This window comes from Sinocyclocheilus grahami, unplaced genomic scaffold (genome assembly GCF_001515645.1).
Source record: "Sinocyclocheilus grahami isolate Dianchi unplaced genomic scaffold, SAMN03320097.WGS_v1.1 scaffold106.1, whole genome shotgun sequence".
NCBI classification, from domain to species: domain Eukaryota; kingdom Metazoa; phylum Chordata; class Actinopteri; order Cypriniformes; family Cyprinidae; genus Sinocyclocheilus; species Sinocyclocheilus grahami.
Window position 1 is genome coordinate 1,175,293 of NW_015505285.1, and position 17,173 is coordinate 1,192,465.

General features: G+C 38.6%; 3 protein-coding genes across 3 annotated transcripts in view; 1 reads left to right on the top strand and 2 right to left on the bottom strand.

Annotated features, from left to right (window-relative positions):
* The first annotated feature begins 341 nt into the window (after nucleotides 1-341).
* On the top strand, nucleotides 342-2,415 carry six1a (SIX homeobox 1a). The gene is made up of 2 exons (XM_016276946.1): nucleotides 342-1,276; nucleotides 2,075-2,415. Exons 1-2 carry the CDS (start codon nucleotides 717-719, stop codon nucleotides 2,364-2,366), a joined length of 852 nt encoding a protein of 283 aa, XP_016132432.1. The 5' UTR covers nucleotides 342-716; the 3' UTR covers nucleotides 2,367-2,415.
* Nucleotides 2,416-12,719: 10,304 nt separating this feature from the next.
* six6a (SIX homeobox 6a) lies at nucleotides 12,720-14,712 on the bottom strand. Its single transcript, XM_016276752.1, has 2 exons — nucleotides 14,125-14,712; nucleotides 12,720-13,261 (listed from the first exon to the last, which is right to left on the bottom strand). Exons 1-2 carry the CDS (start codon nucleotides 14,694-14,696, stop codon nucleotides 13,096-13,098), a joined length of 738 nt encoding a protein of 245 aa, XP_016132238.1. The 5' UTR covers nucleotides 14,697-14,712; the 3' UTR covers nucleotides 12,720-13,095.
* A 1-nt stretch (nucleotide 14,713) lies between these two features.
* Nucleotides 14,714-17,173, bottom strand: part of ppm1aa (protein phosphatase, Mg2+/Mn2+ dependent, 1Aa) — a 37,841-nt gene continuing 35,381 nt past the window's right edge. The window contains exon 6 of the mRNA XM_016276750.1: nucleotides 14,714-14,780. Coding sequence (XP_016132236.1) covers nucleotides 14,772-14,780 — 9 coding nt within the window. The 3' untranslated portion in view covers nucleotides 14,714-14,771. The remainder of the gene's footprint in view (nucleotides 14,781-17,173) is intronic.

Consider the following 17,173-nt stretch of genomic DNA (forward strand, 5'->3'; position numbering starts at 1 on the left):
TAAATATTCAGAAACGTATGTTTGTCTGCATCTCCCGTTCAGCATCTTTGACTTTTAAATCCGTCACCAAACTTTCACACAATTAACAAGCTGTGAAAATGCCACCTAATTAGGAGCACACAGTGGTCATGATCAATTACAGAATAGGCTACCTATTAATGTCTTTAACTTAAAGCAGTAGTAATATAGCCTATTTGAAGTACCTAAACTGTGATATTAAGAAAAACGGAAGACGACATAGATTCTGCATGCAAGGTTGTGGAGGTGCTTGTGATAATTTAATAATTGATTAGTAGCCTATCAACTGCAGTGTGAGTGAGCATGTGTGTGTGTGTGTGTGTGTGTGTGTGTTCAAGGTCTCCAGTTTCAGGCCTTGACGTCCGCCCTCCGGGGAGGAAACGGAACGGATCTGTAGATGCAGTTCTGCTCTGCTGGCCGGTTTCAGAACAGACCGGGGCGAACTAATCACGGAATGACGCTGTGCTGGGTTTCTCTGTCATATATCCTTAAGGACAACCCGCATCCGAATCTCACGTGTGCAACCCCGGAGGGTGACAGTGGTGCCACACAACCGGATAACAGGCGGTTATCAAAATTGGAGCTGCAGCAAGAGATAAACGTGGCACGGGGATTTTTGTCAGAGGACTCATTTGAGAGGAATACATACAGAGCCTCGGAATAGGAGGGTATTACGTGGTGGACTGCGCCGGGCCGCAATGTCAATCTTGCCCTCTTTCGGCTTTACGCAGGAGCAGGTCGCGTGCGTCTGCGAGGTGCTGCAGCAGGGTGGAAACCTGGAGAGGCTCGGACGTTTCCTTTGGTCCCTGCCAGCCTGTGACCACCTCCACAAGAACGAATCCGTGCTGAAAGCGAAGGCCTTGGTGGCCTTCCATCGGGGAAACTTCCGTGAGCTCTACAAGATCCTGGAGAGCCACCAGTTCTCCGCGCACAACCACCCGAAGCTGCAGCAGCTGTGGCTGAAGGCGCACTACGTGGAGGCGGAAAAGTTGCGGGGCCGCCCGCTAGGCGCTGTGGGCAAATACCGCGTGCGCAGGAAATTTCCTTTGCCCCGTACGATCTGGGACGGTGAGGAGACCAGTTACTGCTTTAAGGAGAAGTCGCGGGGCGTGCTGCGTGAATGGTACACGCACAATCCCTATCCATCTCCACGGGAAAAGCGGGAGCTGGCGGAGGCAACGGGACTGACCACCACACAGGTCAGCAACTGGTTTAAAAACAGGAGGCAGAGAGACCGGGCAGCTGAGACAAAAGAGAGGTGAGATATAATTAGAATAATAAATACATATAAAAAATTATACAGGTACACAGCCTGCCGAATAAACGTTTCCAAAAAAATAACGCGCAGATTTAGCGTTGATTATTGCAGTCACTTGTAGAGAACAACAATAGCCTATTTGAGGAATGTATCGTTATATCAGAAATATTACATTATATTATTATATTGACACTCAAATTTAACTGTAAACACGAATCTAAACCAACATCAAGTTACACTGTCTAAATTGATCATTTGTAGCCTATATTTGTAATTTATAATTTGTAATTTAATACTTTATATATTGCCTAGCTATTTTTATTTTTATAATTCAGTTAGGATTTTAAAAGAAGATTCTTTTTGTTCTAAAGAACGAAACAAGAGCAGAAGACGAGAAAAAAATTCATATTGCAGTGAGAATTTTTTTAGGCCTGTATTCATTTTATTTAATTAGCCTACAGATTTTAAATGTTAAAAGTTCATATAAATAGGCCTAATGGTTTACTTTGAATTATATTCTCTAAAATCGTCTATCGTAAATCTGTGATGACAGTTATCTTTTCAGTCATGTTGACATAAAGACGAGGTACACTGAAGCGTAAACAGTTGGATTTTTTTTTTAACAAAGCAAACATCAAGCATTAGATTTTTTCTTTAGCTAATAATTATTTTAAGATTAAACTATTTTGAAACCATAACATGCCTATTAAAGTCTATCACTTTCTAATAGGCTACATTCTAGGCCTGTAACATGTCAATTATATATAATATGTTACTAATGTAATATTCACCCAACAGAGAAAACAGCGAGAACAACGGCGTTGGCGGTAAGCAGAGCCAGCGGTCTCCGCTCGACGGAGTGAAGTCGCTTATGTCCAGCTCGGAGGATGAGTTCTCTCCGCCGCAGAGCCCCGAGCACAACTCCGTGCTTCTACTGCAGGGGAACATGAACACTCCCGGGGCTTCCGCATACCCAATGCCCGGCCTCGGTGCACAGCACTCGGTGCATAGCATGCAAGGACATCCGCATCAGATGCAGGATTCACTGTTGGGATCTCTAACATCCAGCCTTGTGGATTTAGGATCTTAGGACGTCTCGTTCATATTTTAAGCGACAAGACTTAACCCCATAAATAACCAATATTTACAGCGTTTGAGTATACTGGACAAGTGCGTAAAAATTGTTAAACCAATGAGGCCAATATTTAAGAATATTCACAGTATTGTTGGATACACAAACCTTTAATAATTTATGATGTTTTACTCAAAGATTAATTTATAGAAATTGTTCTGTATTTGGACAGTACGAATAGCAGGGATTTTTAATGAGAAAATCATTGGCTTCAAACATCTTAAACTAAACTCTATGGATGTGGAAACTTTGTTTCGTTCTTTTCTATTTCGTTTAAATATTGCACTACATTTTATTTGTAGTTTTGAAAACAGAGGTTCTCCAACATTTTTTTAATCACACATTGTCCACATTTTAAGTCAAGTCAACGTTTTGATCATTTGTCTTTGACTTGGAAAAGCCTGTTAATCAAAATAAAGAAAATCAGGAAACTATACAATAAATAAACACAAAGGTTCAAAATAATAAAAAATATGTCAATCCACGTGACACGTCCGAGCCGGAAGAGGGCATGAGCGCGTGAAAAATGAGAACGCCTGAAACATCAGACCCCAGTGAGGCCCTTTTGCAGAGGGCAGAGAGACGCCAAGAGGCGCCAGGCTGCGCGCAGGGCCGAGGTTAACTTTTTGACCGTTATTCAGTAAAACAAAAATTAAAAAAGGTCCAAAAACGGGCACACTGAGTCACTTTAAGTCTCGTAACATTAAGTTTGATAAACATTTATTAGTTCATTACGCTGTCGGACTTAACAAAAATGAGAGAGAATGGAGACAGAGGGAGAAAGGGGGAGTATTGCTCATTTTCTGTTCTGTCAGTTCTGGGCCACTGAAAATTGACACGATTCGCAAGAGCGGCTATAAAGACCCTCCACCCAAAACGCCTCGTCCACCAAAAACCACTTCAAAACATTGTCAACCCCATTTGAAACAATCGGGAACTTTTGTTTCTTTTTTTAGTAAAAACTCCAGACACGGACAACAACTGAAATTTCAAACAAATGGAAAAACTGAAGATTAAAACATTTTTAAGAGAGAGAACTTAAATAGACAATATATTTCCAGCTCCGCATATGAAAACCAACATTTCTGGAACATTCTGCAATGTGAAATTCGCCTCTTTCTGTCTCTTTTACGTCGATAGTCTCGTGTCAGTCTAAATGGTTTTGAACAGAGAGCGCAGAGGGTTTCCGGGCCCTAATTAGAACCATTCTCTGGGTTTAGAGGGGCTTGATTGCAGGAATGAGAGGGACACCCTTCCAGCCTCAAGCCACAGGGTGCTGCACAACAGAAATGTACCTTCAGGGCAATGTATCTTCGAGTCTATCTATCTATCTATCTATCTATCTATCTATCTATCTATCTATCTATCTATCTATCTATCTATCTATCTATCTATCTATCTATCTATCTATCTATCTATCTATGCAGATTTGAAAAGCATATTCAATATTCATTGTCACTTTTAACAATACATAAACCATAAACACAGGCAATTTTTTTTCTAAATATCTTTAAAATTGGGAATAAATATCATATCGTGCCTGACTTAAACTGAGGAACCCAGAATTCTTCCACCAATAAGGCCAATGGTGGGCATGAATGTCAGCTGTGGTTTTAATCAACAGTCTAATTATATTTTGCACATATAAACATTCCTTACATCTGCTGCTATCCTCATATTGGTAGTTTATACAAAGCCAGAAATTGAGAAATCCAGATAGAAAAAGGTTTCTTTTGATTTTTGTGTTGGTGATGTGGCCAATTCTGTTTTCTCAACCAATTGGTGGACATAGTTTGGTAACAGAGTAAACGTTTAAAAAGGCTTTGAATCAGACTTTCATTTTTCATGATAATCAAACCCCAAACAAAGTGTCATTATTAAATGTCTTTTTGTTTACGTTTTCACACTGAAGTTTCTTTATCACATCGAAGGGAAAACATAAGCTAAAAGCATCCTTACACTATTACACAATAAATCTCAAACGATTGGTTGACGTCAATATATTAAATGTTAGAAATTGTAAAAAGTTCAATTTTTAAATTAGAAATTAAAAAAATGTTCTGTTTATTTATGCCATGTACGGTAAAATAAATAAATAAATATGGGACTACATAGAGTATTGATTAGATTCTGATGTCAGAAGTTCTGCTTCCATTCTCTGGCACAGACAAAATGCTGTGAAATACTTCTGGTTTGCCACCGGTACAATGTGACAGTCAGTCTCACACACACACACACTATAGGATCTGTTTGTCAGATAGCTTCACCTGCACAGGTAGTCACTCATCCAGAACTCTCAAGGAAACTGACCCTTAAATGGGTTTTTGGGGGAGGGGGGCTGCACTGAAGGAGCTTTTAAAGTGAGTCTCAAGAGAGCTAGAAAGAGGGGGATTCAGTTACCAATGATGCATGGACCTGACAACACTTCAACCAGCTAGACCCCCGACAAAGACTAACATGTGTTTGTGGGAAAGGGATATGGGCGATACATCAGTTTTGAAATCCACTTTTCTGAAGGTCACTGAAACTGAAGCAGCCATTTCTCACTTACAGTACTTTAGTAGGACACACACACACACACACACACACATATATATATATATAAGCGGTTTTAGTTTGGAAACATATATTTTCCGATTTGTACATTCTATTTTATTATCTATAGCTATTTTATTTTTGTATGCCCTTTTGTTTTGTTAAATAAATAAATATGAAATATTTTATAACAACAACTATAATAATAATAATAAATACATTTAATAATGTTACAAAATATTCATTTTTATAAATTAATATCAGTTCTTTATAGCATCTTTGCATTAAAAAGATGCATCTTTAAAAACAAGCCCTATCACAAAAACTAGAATTAATTTTGGCAGCTCTTTCAGGCTTGGAAGCATTAAGCCAAAGTTTCACTCCCCAGAGAGGGAGAGAGAGAACAGGATAAAACTCTAGATGACTCCATTAAAGAAAAAACTCAGGAAATGAAAACAGAAATATGATAGCTTCCTGTTTTTCATTGGGACTTGGAGCATTCTCTTTTTGGGGTATAATTACTACAATGAGATCAGTGTGGTATAGTCCAAAACCTTAGACACACACCACAGACACCCTCATCTTGTAGTCTAATCCAGGTTTCTCTGGCATGCTGCTGCTGGCTGACATTCCAGTGGCAATTTTTGTCTCTCTGGATCACAGTGATCTAGATTCACATTGATTATGGAATTCCGGTAAAGTCCAGATATCAGCGGGAGAATTGGACAGACTACACAAAACAGTTTCCCAACAGGCATTACAAAAGGGTTTCTCTCTCTTCTCTTTTCACTTTACTCTTTAGCTATGCGAACATTTCTGTGATCAATTATGTAGCTAACATAACATAACAAACATCAACATATAAAATTTCAATGAAGAGACTTCCAGAGCAGACTGAACTATTTTCCTGATAAAACAGGAGGGGATTCAAGAGTATCCACACACACTGTTCCCTTATTTGTCCATCACACACATGCCTTGTACACTTTGTTTTGCTAACACATTGACTCTGTGGTCTTGACTCATTATCTCATTAGCAGAAGCTGGAAAGAATCATAATTACTGTGGCTGGAGGGTTATTTACCACAGTGGCTCTTCTGCCCTCTGGTGGTAATTTTAGGCACCACAAAACACAAGCAAGTGTTTAGACATTTGTTATTCTATTTCACAGAAAACAACAGATTATATGTTAAAAAAATTAAGTAAGTTAATATATATCTTTAAAATACTCAAATGAAGAGAGACTACGGGAGAAATAGGGCTATGATTAATGCAAAGAAGGTCATTTCATGCGTAGCGACAATAATAGAAAAACAAGACACAAGAAACAGCAAAGAAAAACACCTTAGATATACAAACAATTACAGAGCGGTTGCACACATGTCTGTGAATGCTGTATGTGTATAAGTTCTTTAATGGCAAAGCATAAAAGTTGTGATATTGGAGAATGAACTGTAGACTGGCTAGATATGAACTACTCTCAAGAAGAGCATGTATTTGGTATTTGTCTCCCCCTAGCGACTGATACGAGGTATTGCATTATAAAAAAGATTACTACACTTGTCAACGCACTCTCATCTACTTATTAGAAAGTTTTATACAGCGTTTAATTCCGCAAACTAATCTGTTTTCATTTCAGTAACGTGGTAATTTGAATGACACTGACGTGATCTCAATATGTCGACATACTTGATGTTGAATAAAACCGCATTTTCTAGAAGACAAAGAATCTAGAGCCTTCATCTTCATTTCCCCATAAACAAAACATCTCCACTCCAATATAGCATGTATGACACGACACCCATATGTACCAGCTGCGCCAGCCTAGGCCTTTATCTATTAGACTAATTCATTGTGCATCCATTGTAGGCCTAGATTATGCATTTATTTAACATATCATTGTTTTAAATCAAAATAAGAAGAATTCTGGTATTGTCACATTTTATAGAGTGTATAAAGTGTAGTTGACCTGCAGGATTATGTGTAGGCTACTTACTGTACGACGGTTATCACGTAGCCTAAGTTAAGGTGTTTTAGAGTTGCCAGCACTGTGCCTGTTTCACTAGGTTGATCCAGATGGATTGTTCCTGCAGTAAAAATACTGCTAATCGACATGTTAACTGAAGAGCAATGAGATGAGATGATCATGTTCGGTTAAAATGCTCACGGTCTTGCTCAAGAAGCTCTAGTGTATTGGGAAGCTGTCAAGATCCGAGACTAAAGCTTCAGATCGAGCACAATTACTGGCTCACTATCGCTTTTCAATAACGCTCATGCTAGTTTTCTTCTGACCGCTCTTATGTGACATTATTTGTCTACTACATTTTTTCTGACTGCAAGTGACGACAACCATCTGTCAAAACAACATGTAGGTATTTATCTCTAATAAATGTCTCCATCATTGCACATGGATTTCAATTCGCATTCGTTTTCTTTAAGGACGGTTCTTGTTTAAAGTTGTAAGAGGCCGCGGTCGAAATGGAGTTTTGAATCGAGACAAACTAAGATAGAAGACAACACACTCTGATTATTGATTTGTCTGTAAAGATCAGACCAGAAACAGACATTTGAACTTACATTTTTGCCATTAAGAACTTCAAATGAGTAGGCCTATTTATAGTTAGGAAATGTTCAGGAACTTTGTGTGACGTGGAAAAACTCTCTGATTATTGATTTGTCTGTAAAGATCAGACCAGAAACAGACAGTTGAACTTACATTTTTGCCATTAAGAACTTCAAATGAGTAGGCCTATTTATAGTTAGGAAATGTTCAGGAACTTTGTGTGACGTGGAAAAACTTTTTTTTTGATGATTTGTTCATCTCGAACGGTTAAAATGCTTTCATTGTTATTTTACAAAAACATCTTTGTTTCGACTTATCTACCTTTTCACAAAAATAGTTTCTGTCATTTCCATTTCTATTATGATTCATAGTTTCAGTAATTAGATTTAAAGTGGCCGAATAAATACTCAAAATAAATTGATTGAGTATTTTACAGTAAATATTGATGGAGATTTATCATATAGCCTAAAAATAAAGGTATAGTTTCACCCAAACAGTTTTCAAAAAAGGATGTTTAGAAAAATGTCTCAGTGCTTTTCTCATACAAGGAATGTCAATAATGGTCCTGTGTTGTTTTGGACCCCACTGACTTCTATACGCATGGTCAAAAACAGATGAAGCATTCCTCAAAATCGTCTTTAGTGTTTAGCAGAAGAAAGAATGTCATACATGTTTGGAAGTAAATTATGACAGAATTTTATTTACGAACAGACTTTACGTTTGCTTAGGATCATAAAGTAGATTTAAAATGATAATAGCGTTTAATTCCGCAAACTAATCTGTTTTCATTTCAGTAACGTGGTAATTTGAATGACACTGACGTGATCTCAATATGTCGACATACTTGATGTTGAATAAAACCGCATTTTCTAGAAGACAAAGAATCTAGAGCCTTCATCTTCATTTCCCCATAAACAAAACATCTCCACTCCAATATAGCATGTATGACACGACACCCATATGTACCAGCTGCGCCAGCCTAGGCCTTTATCTATTAGACTAATTCATTGTGCATCCATTGTAGGCCTAGATTATGCATTTATTTAACATATCATTGTTTTAAATCAAAATAAGAAGAATTCTGGTATTGTCACATTTTATAGAGTGTATAAAGTGTAGTTGACCTGCAGGATTATGTGTAGGCTACTTACTGTACGACGGTTATCACGTAGCCTAAGTTAAGGTGTTTTAGAGTTGCCAGCACTGTGCCTGTTTCACTAGGTTGATCCAGATGGATTGTTCCTGCAGTAAAAATACTGCTAATCGACATGTTAACTGAAGAGCAATGAGATGAGATGATCATGTTCGGTTAAAATGCTCACGGTCTTGCTCAAGAAGCTCTAGTGTATTGGGAAGCTGTCAAGATCCGAGACTAAAGCTTCAGATCGAGCACAATTACTGGCTCACTATCGCTTTTCAATAACGCTCATGCTAGTTTTCTTCTGACCGCTCTTATGTGACATTATTTGTCTACTACATTTTTTCTGACTGCAAGTGACGACAACCATCTGTCAAAACAACATGTAGGTATTTATCTCTAATAAATGTCTCCATCATTGCACATGGATTTCAATTCGCATTCGTTTTCTTTAAGGACGGTTCTTGTTTAAAGTTGTAAGAGGCCGCGGTCGAAATGGAGTTTTGAATCGAGACAAACTAAGATAGAAGACAACACACTCTGATTATTGATTTGTCTGTAAAGATCAGACCAGAAACAGACATTTGAACTTACATTTTTGCCATTAAGAACTTCAAATGAGTAGGCCTATTTATAGTTAGGAAATGTTCAGGAACTTTGTGTGACGTGGAAAAACTTTTTTTTTGATGATTTGTTCATCTCGAACGGTTAAAATGCTTTCATTGTTATTTTACAAAAACATCTTTGTTTCGACTTATCTACCTTTTCACAAAAATAGTTTCTGTCATTTCCATTTCTATTATGATTCATAGTTTCAGTAATTAGATTTAAAGTGGCCGAATAAATACTCAAAATAAATTGATTGAGTATTTTACAGTAAATGCTGATGGAGATTTATCATATAGCCTAAAAATAAAGGTATAGTTTCACCCAAACAGTTTTCAAAAAAAGGATGTTTAGAAAAATGTCTCAGTGCTTTTCACATACAAGGAATGTCAATAATGGTCCTGTGTTGTTTTGGACCCCACTGACTTCTATACGCATGGTCAAAAACAGATGAAGCATTCCTCAAAATCGTCTTTAGTGTTTAGCAGAAGAAAGAATGTCATACATGTTTGGAAGTAAATTATGACAGAATTTTATTTACGAACAGACTTTACGTTTGCTTAGGATCATAAAGTAGATTTAAAATGATAATATGCCGTTCAAATAAATATATAGACCGCAAGGCTAGAAAAGTGTTAATTATGGGCGAGAAGAGTGTTCCTGTCGTGTAGCTGTCCACGGTGCTGAATGGCGCCTCTTTCAATGAGTGCGATTCTGTTAATGACTTAAAAAGCAGAATTTCTGGGACATCCAGAGTCTGTAGACGTCCATGTAGGTTTAGAACACGATTTAGTCTGTCTGTATAGCTACCTCAAATGCCGAATGATCTTTCAAATGTAAATAGACCAGCATCATTTCTTGGCGCAACTCTTCCGTGCACACTTCACCCATACAGTAACTAACACACTTGCCCATGAAACAGCTTTCTCCGTTCTAGGTCATAATTTCTAAAGAAATCGGCAAACTTTGTATTGTGGCACTTTTATAATGAACAAGGCTACTTTTTGTAAGTGGCTTTGGAAGAAAGTGCCTAACGCCATGCTAAATAGATAAACACACATTTATAGTTTTATACACATTACGCAGTTTTACAGAGCCGAGTTATGATTCTTGACTTCTGGTATTTGTTTCAATATGATGATGTAGGCATCTGTCCAGGTAAAAAGGCCACTGAGCTGGGAGTCATGCCACGCCACATTTGACCACCAGAGGTCGCAGCCAAAAGCCAAAAGAAAAATATCCAGTTGTGAAACCTGAATAAATATATAAACGCAAGAAGCAAAGGTGTATTAGACACATTCTACAACGTAATCATGTATTTATGACCAAAGACAAACGCACACATAAGAACCCTATACATTTCCTATAACTTAGTAGGCCTATATGCTAAAGGGTAAAGATTGTGTATGCTTTATATTTATTCGTTCAGAAGACGCTTTTATCCATTGTGACTTACATGTATGGGAATAATACATGTAGAAGCGATTAATCCGTATCGTGATTAATTAATACCATATAAGTGTAACAGAGTTCAGAGTACATTTGCATTTAAAAGCAAAAAGGATAAGTTCTCAAGAAGCTTGCTTCTGGTCGTTTTTTTTTTTTTTTTTTTTGCAATAGATGTTTGCTGTTTGCTTGAAGTACACATGGCGTTAACATGCACCGTCCTATTTGTGTGTAGTGTTTTGATTTTTAAAAAGTGCAGCTCTTTACACACTGAAAGACTAACACAAATGCAAATACTGGAGAAATCCTCTTTAACTGAGAGGAATTTAGAAGACTTGTTTTTTTTTTTAATAACCATCCCTACAGGCAGCAATAATAGGTATACGAATGAATGTGCATACACATCCTTTTCAAACCCATACTTAATTAAACGTTGTTTTAAATAGCATATTTTAATGCTTATTTGAGTTAATTTGGAATTTGTTTTTTATTTCCCGAGTAACTTAATTCTCACGCTCTTTGTGGCATCAAAATAAACCTATTTGTGATGTAAAAATGAGGTATCTTGGCTTTTTATTATTGTTTTTAGAACCATATATGTAGACAGCGAACTCCTCAAGTAAATGCCCCAGAACGCCACACACTCACTCACACAAATGAAAAAAAGTTTGGATTTCTGTATACCTCTGGCAACCCGGGCAGAGAGTTTTCATGCTGAGGCTTTGGGGAGGGGAAGGCGGGGTGCTTCTTTGTTAGCTCGGCCCTCTCCAACTCGTCATTAGTGCTGATTACCGTTGACCAATTTGACAACCTTATTGACTGCTAAAAAGACTTTTTCATCGTCCCACCCTGCTCTCCCCAGCGCTCAAAAGAAACGGAAATTTTCCACCATTCTCTATCCAGTGTTTAAATAAAGCCGTGCTCCTTTCCCTTCGCTCCTATTTTCTCCTTTTTTCTAGGAAGGAACACTTGGTTTGGCCCCGCCGTTGTTCAGACTGAAAGAAGATTGAAAAATACAGCTTGTGCTTTTTATTGGGAGCGTTAATGAATAGCGCGGGTTAAACCCAGGTGCGCGCCGTGAACCCCTCAAGCAGTTGGGAAACAGAGGCGCTGTGTTTTTGCGCCTGCTCCTTCACTCATTTGCGACATAAACACCTTAAGTAGATTTGAACGTTAAGAATAGCGTGGCCGTGCTTTTAAAATATTATGAAATATTTACAAACATGTATTCTTCCAAATAAAAATAACAATTTGGAAGGATATAAAAACCTTTTATCGTTCTCTGGCACTTGACAAAGAAGAAACATATCTCCGAGTATTGAGAAAAAAATTAAGCACTAAGTTGTGATGATTATAGTCTAGCAATCGATTTATGCTGATCTTAATGCCACAAGGTATTAACCCACTAGATTAGCCACGTGTGAATTATACTCATGTTGTGAATTACATCGCCTATTAAATCAATATAAACAATTTGAATCGAAAGAAAATTATAGTAAAATGAAAAACAATAAAAAAGTATTAATTTATCATCCACCTTTGACAAATGAATTTTCTACAGCTTGCTTGGGCCACTAGAAGGTTCTATTTAAACAGGAGATCACAGCTTGGCTTGTGTTGACATCCGGGAGAGCGTCTCGGCCTTTCGCTGACCCTGCGCTGTCAGAGCGCATTACACCACGCGAAGCATTTTAGCCAATTACTGCTCGAGTGTGAGAGAGATTGAGCTGGCAGAGAGGCATTAAAACATGCAACATATTTGATCCCCGTCTGTTCTAAATCTGTTCTTCAGGATATAACATTCACATTTTTTTTTACTTTCGGGTAGACACATTAAATATAATCATGAAATAAAACATTGCATGGCTCAATTTTACACCGGAAACACTGGAATAAATGTCGTAAAGAAAACACCGTTGTGAATTTGCGATCGTTACTTAATTCAACAGTAATTTTATTATTTTTATTTTTCAAATCATGGTTATTTTTTCCAGAAATTTCACGAGGCGCAGCATTACGCACAACAAAAATGGTAATAAAAAAGCACACAAATAAAGGGCCTAGGGGCCGATGATATTTTAAATAAGTAAATAAACATCGTTTATATATTAAAAAAGACAAGTGAACATTAAAACATTATTCAGTCTTTTGATGATAAAGCACGCAAACATACACCAATAGGTTCGGCCCTCAGAAGATTTGTTCGAAAACTCCCACCTGTCTTTACGAGAAGCACTGCGCATTTTGTTGATCACATCAACGAATGGAAAATGAAATTGTGACGCCTTTTTCCATCCTTCATTTTAGCCTCTCTCTGGGCCGGTTGCAGGCACTAAAGTTTTGTTGTTGTTAGATTGTCTCTTACAGTTCTCCTGTTTGCTCTTTTGAAGCCTGTCACGTTAGATGTCACATTCACTGTCGCTGGAGGTGATGGAGATGGCGGAGGTGGCGGCCTTGCTCGAGAGACTGACTTCTGGGCTTGAGGCGGGACCCAGGCGGTCCACTGTGGTGTCATCATCCCCCAGCGATCGGACCGAGCCACCGGACAGAACCTGCTGCTGTAGCCTGCAGGGGTGAAAAGAGACAAAATGTCAATGAGGATACATCAACATTCATAGCTTACATTGGAGACAGTGGATATAAAAGAAATGTCCTCATCTCTCTGATGCATAAATTACTGACATTTCTGGTTAAGTAAATCAGTCTTGGATTAAGATTGAATTGTCAAACTATATTTATTAAACACACCATTTACAGCTCTTATTCGAGTATGGGAAACTACAAAAATCTTTTGACGATGATATGCTGTTAACGCTGTCAAAAACATTTCAGGTTGTAAGTGCATTTGCATTTGCATAAAATCAAATGGTGACTGTTTAGACTTAAAGTAAACTTTTCTTATAGCATAATATAGCTTCAATACTGTATGTTCATTATAAACAAAGATTGTAAGCTATGCAACTATTGTCTAAGGCAGTACAACAAAAATAGTTGATAGAAATATATATTGCAGCATATAAAAACAAACCATGAATTACATCATTTAAAGCATGCTGTCAATTTAACAATCTGTTTAAGCGGGGTTTTTAAGCTTCCTAACCCAGAGAAAATATATTTAGGCTATATTTGTTATGATATCGATTATGTAGTATTTTTATAATCATAAATCATCCCAGCATGAAACCTCATGCATCAGCAGAGATATGTAAAATAATTAGTAGCCTACATTTTGGTAAGATGTGAACAAAAGGAGCTTTGCCAACAACTAATCGATTTGGACATTCATTTTAAGTTAAATTACGCAAGAAACTCCAAATATTTTTTAAAGATAATAAAAAATAAAGATAATGACAGTATAAATAATAAAAGGAAACATCATATGCACATGATTAACGCCTTTATGCAGTTCAGTGGAGATCTCTATATACCTGTTCTTGGCCGCTGCCGCTCGGTCTCTCTGCCTCCGGTTTTTAAACCAGTTGCCCACTTGCGTGGGTGTGAGTCCAGTCGCCTGCGCCAGCTCTCTTTTTTTGCTCGGGTTCGGGTAAGGGTCCTGCAGGTACCACTCTCTCAAGAGATGCCGCGTCCTCTCCTTGAAGCAGTGCGTTTTCTGTTCGCCGTCCCATATCGTCCGAGGCAGTGGAAACTTCTTTCGGACGCGGTACTTGTCCACGGGTCCTAAGGGACGCCCACGAAGTTTCTCAGCCTCCTGGTAGTGCGCCTCGAGCCAGAGCGCCTGCAGCTTCGCGTGTGAGTCCTTTGTGAATTTGTGGTTCTCTAGTACGTGGTAGAGCTCGCGGAAGTTTCCCGCGTGAAAGGCCACGACCGCCCGCGCGCGCAGGACAGACTCGTTCTTCCCGAGGACTTCGCAGGCGGACGGCGCCACCGGGAGTGACCAGAGGAAGCGGCCGAGCCTCTCCACGTCGCCGCTCTCCTCGAGCGTCTCGCAGACCCCCGCAACCTGCTGGGGGCTGAAATTCAAGATGGGCAGCTGGAACATGGAGACTGCAATCTCTCTCTACTTTTGGTCCTCCTGTCTGGTGTTGCTCCTCGACTGTCTCGCCCGTCTTTTTGTTCAGCGAGGCTGTCAGAAAACGGCAAAAGTTAGCAGCCGTGTCACAAAACGAGCTGAGGAGCAATGCCGTGCGGCAGGCACAAGCAGCCTGAACGGCAAAATCTTTTCTTTGATTGAGTGTGAGCATAAAAAACTGGAAGCAAGGTGTTTTCTGAGGAGCAAAATAAAAGAACATTTAGCCCCTTGCTGCCGATATTCTATTGGACTTGTCAGATTGGCTGACTGGTTGCCATGGACACACGTCAATCACTGTCAGGTTTGCCAATCACGCGTGAAGCAGCACCAGATTTCAGCACCACCCAGAGCGCAACAGCGCCTTTCACTGAAAACGTCAAAGCGTCATTTTGACCTTTACGTTTGTGCTCAGAGACGCTGAATGTAATGTTGTCATTTGCTAGAAATCCGGAAGCAACCCCCTCTGAGTCGTCGATAAAACGATAGGAAAGAGTGTCTGTTAAAATACAGAACGCACTGAAAGACATTAGTAAGACTTTCTATGAAAAGCATATGCAGTATAAATAATTACAAATGATTGCCTATTCAAAAGTTACACCTTTGAAAGATGTTTTAAAAACTAAAACTAAAAAAAAACATGATTTATGTTTCAAAAACGTGCCTCCAAATGAAGCTATAACATTTCTGTGACGCATGTTAAGGACCTCAGAAATAAAGTGCGAAATACGTGATCACTGTATCACTATAGACTTTTAAAAAGAACTTTAATGAAGAAAATGCTCTCATTAAAAAGTAAAACAAAAGTGAAAATGCCATGCGACATGCAATACTACACAATTAAATACATTAAAACAAAAATTTAACTACTAGTAGGCTATAAGCTGTCAAAAATTACAACATGCACATTTCGTCAGGAAGAAAAAAAACTATCAGGATGTAGACACAAATGTGCTGAAAATGTCTGAAATCTCGTCATGCATGAAATACCTATAAGGATGAATTGGCACCATGGTTAACACATCTTAACCTAAACCTTACAAATGATGCGTATATAATATGGATATAAAATCCTGGTAAGTAGGTCCAGTTTTCAGTACACCTGTCCTCTGTTTTAAAATCACGCAGCAGTTCGTCTTGTGCACGCTTAAATGATAGGTGGTTGGAAGTGTCCGGTCCCATTAAGGCATGCCTCGTTTCAAAGGTAATGTTCAGTCTGAAGGAAGGGCCTGATATTATTTTCACAGAAACACAAGTTCAACTAAAAGTGCTTTTTGCATGTTTTATATGAAGGAGGATCCAGGCAGGTTCAGGAACTTGATCTTCTTTTGTGTCGGCAATAGGGAGCTGTTGTCATGATGCGCTTCGCAATCAGAATGCCCATAGGAAGGATTATAATACACCTCATCTATTAATACAAAAAATATACATGCATGCGTTTAACGTGTTTAAACTGGCATCCTGAACTCATATTGTGTATGACATGGAAATCAATGCCAATGAACAAAATGTTATTATATAATAACTTTGTCTTCATGCAATGACTTATCTTTTTTTGCCATGTAAAGCGATTGAGCACAGTCACATTAGAATGACAGATTGTCAAAAATAGACCAAACAAAGATATCCAGCCTATTTTAATCCAGGCGGAGGATCTTAGAGTGTTTGGCAACAGTGTTAATCAATTATCCGTAGGCTCGAGCAGGTTAACGCCATACAGTAATGGCGTGACAGTTGGCCATAATGAGAGGTAGACACAGTAAAACGATTAAAGCGACAACTTAATCTATCTCATTACAGTTTTTAACGCCGACCACTAAAATAACTAAAAACAAAGGATTTGCGACCCCATGCAGATGCGCCATGGAGACAGGATTTGGGAAAACCATTGGATGAGCAGCAGTGCTGAAATATTCAGAGTTCCGTGAATATTTCATACACTATGACATACTGTAACCTCAACATAGGGAATATTTTTCTACTAAGTCGCCCAGTAAATAATGCATAGCTTTTGATATCATTCCAAGACTCTTGTTAATAAAAAATGACTTTAAAAACATGGACTTTGTAAGGGAGGTTGTGTTGCCCAACAATCCATTACTCTTAAAATAACCGTCATTTCACATAGTCAAATTGTTTTCAGGCAACTATTGTCCCTGCTTAAAAACAAAATGAGACATTTAGGCATGGTAGTTATCGCGGAAATAAAGTGAGGAGACTCGTTCGTTCCGCTCCTCGCTTTTGCTCGCGCTCCGTAAATGGCGAAATGACACTGCGTAATGGCAAAGCGCGAGCCCGGGATGGAGCACGCACGAGCTGAATAATAAGGATTGCACACGCCTGATAATGTAACGCCTGACACCGCTATCCCTGAACGACTGAGAGAGAGAGAGAGAGAGAGAGAGAGAGAGAGAGAGAGAGAGAGAGAGAGAAAAGAAAAAGAGAGACAC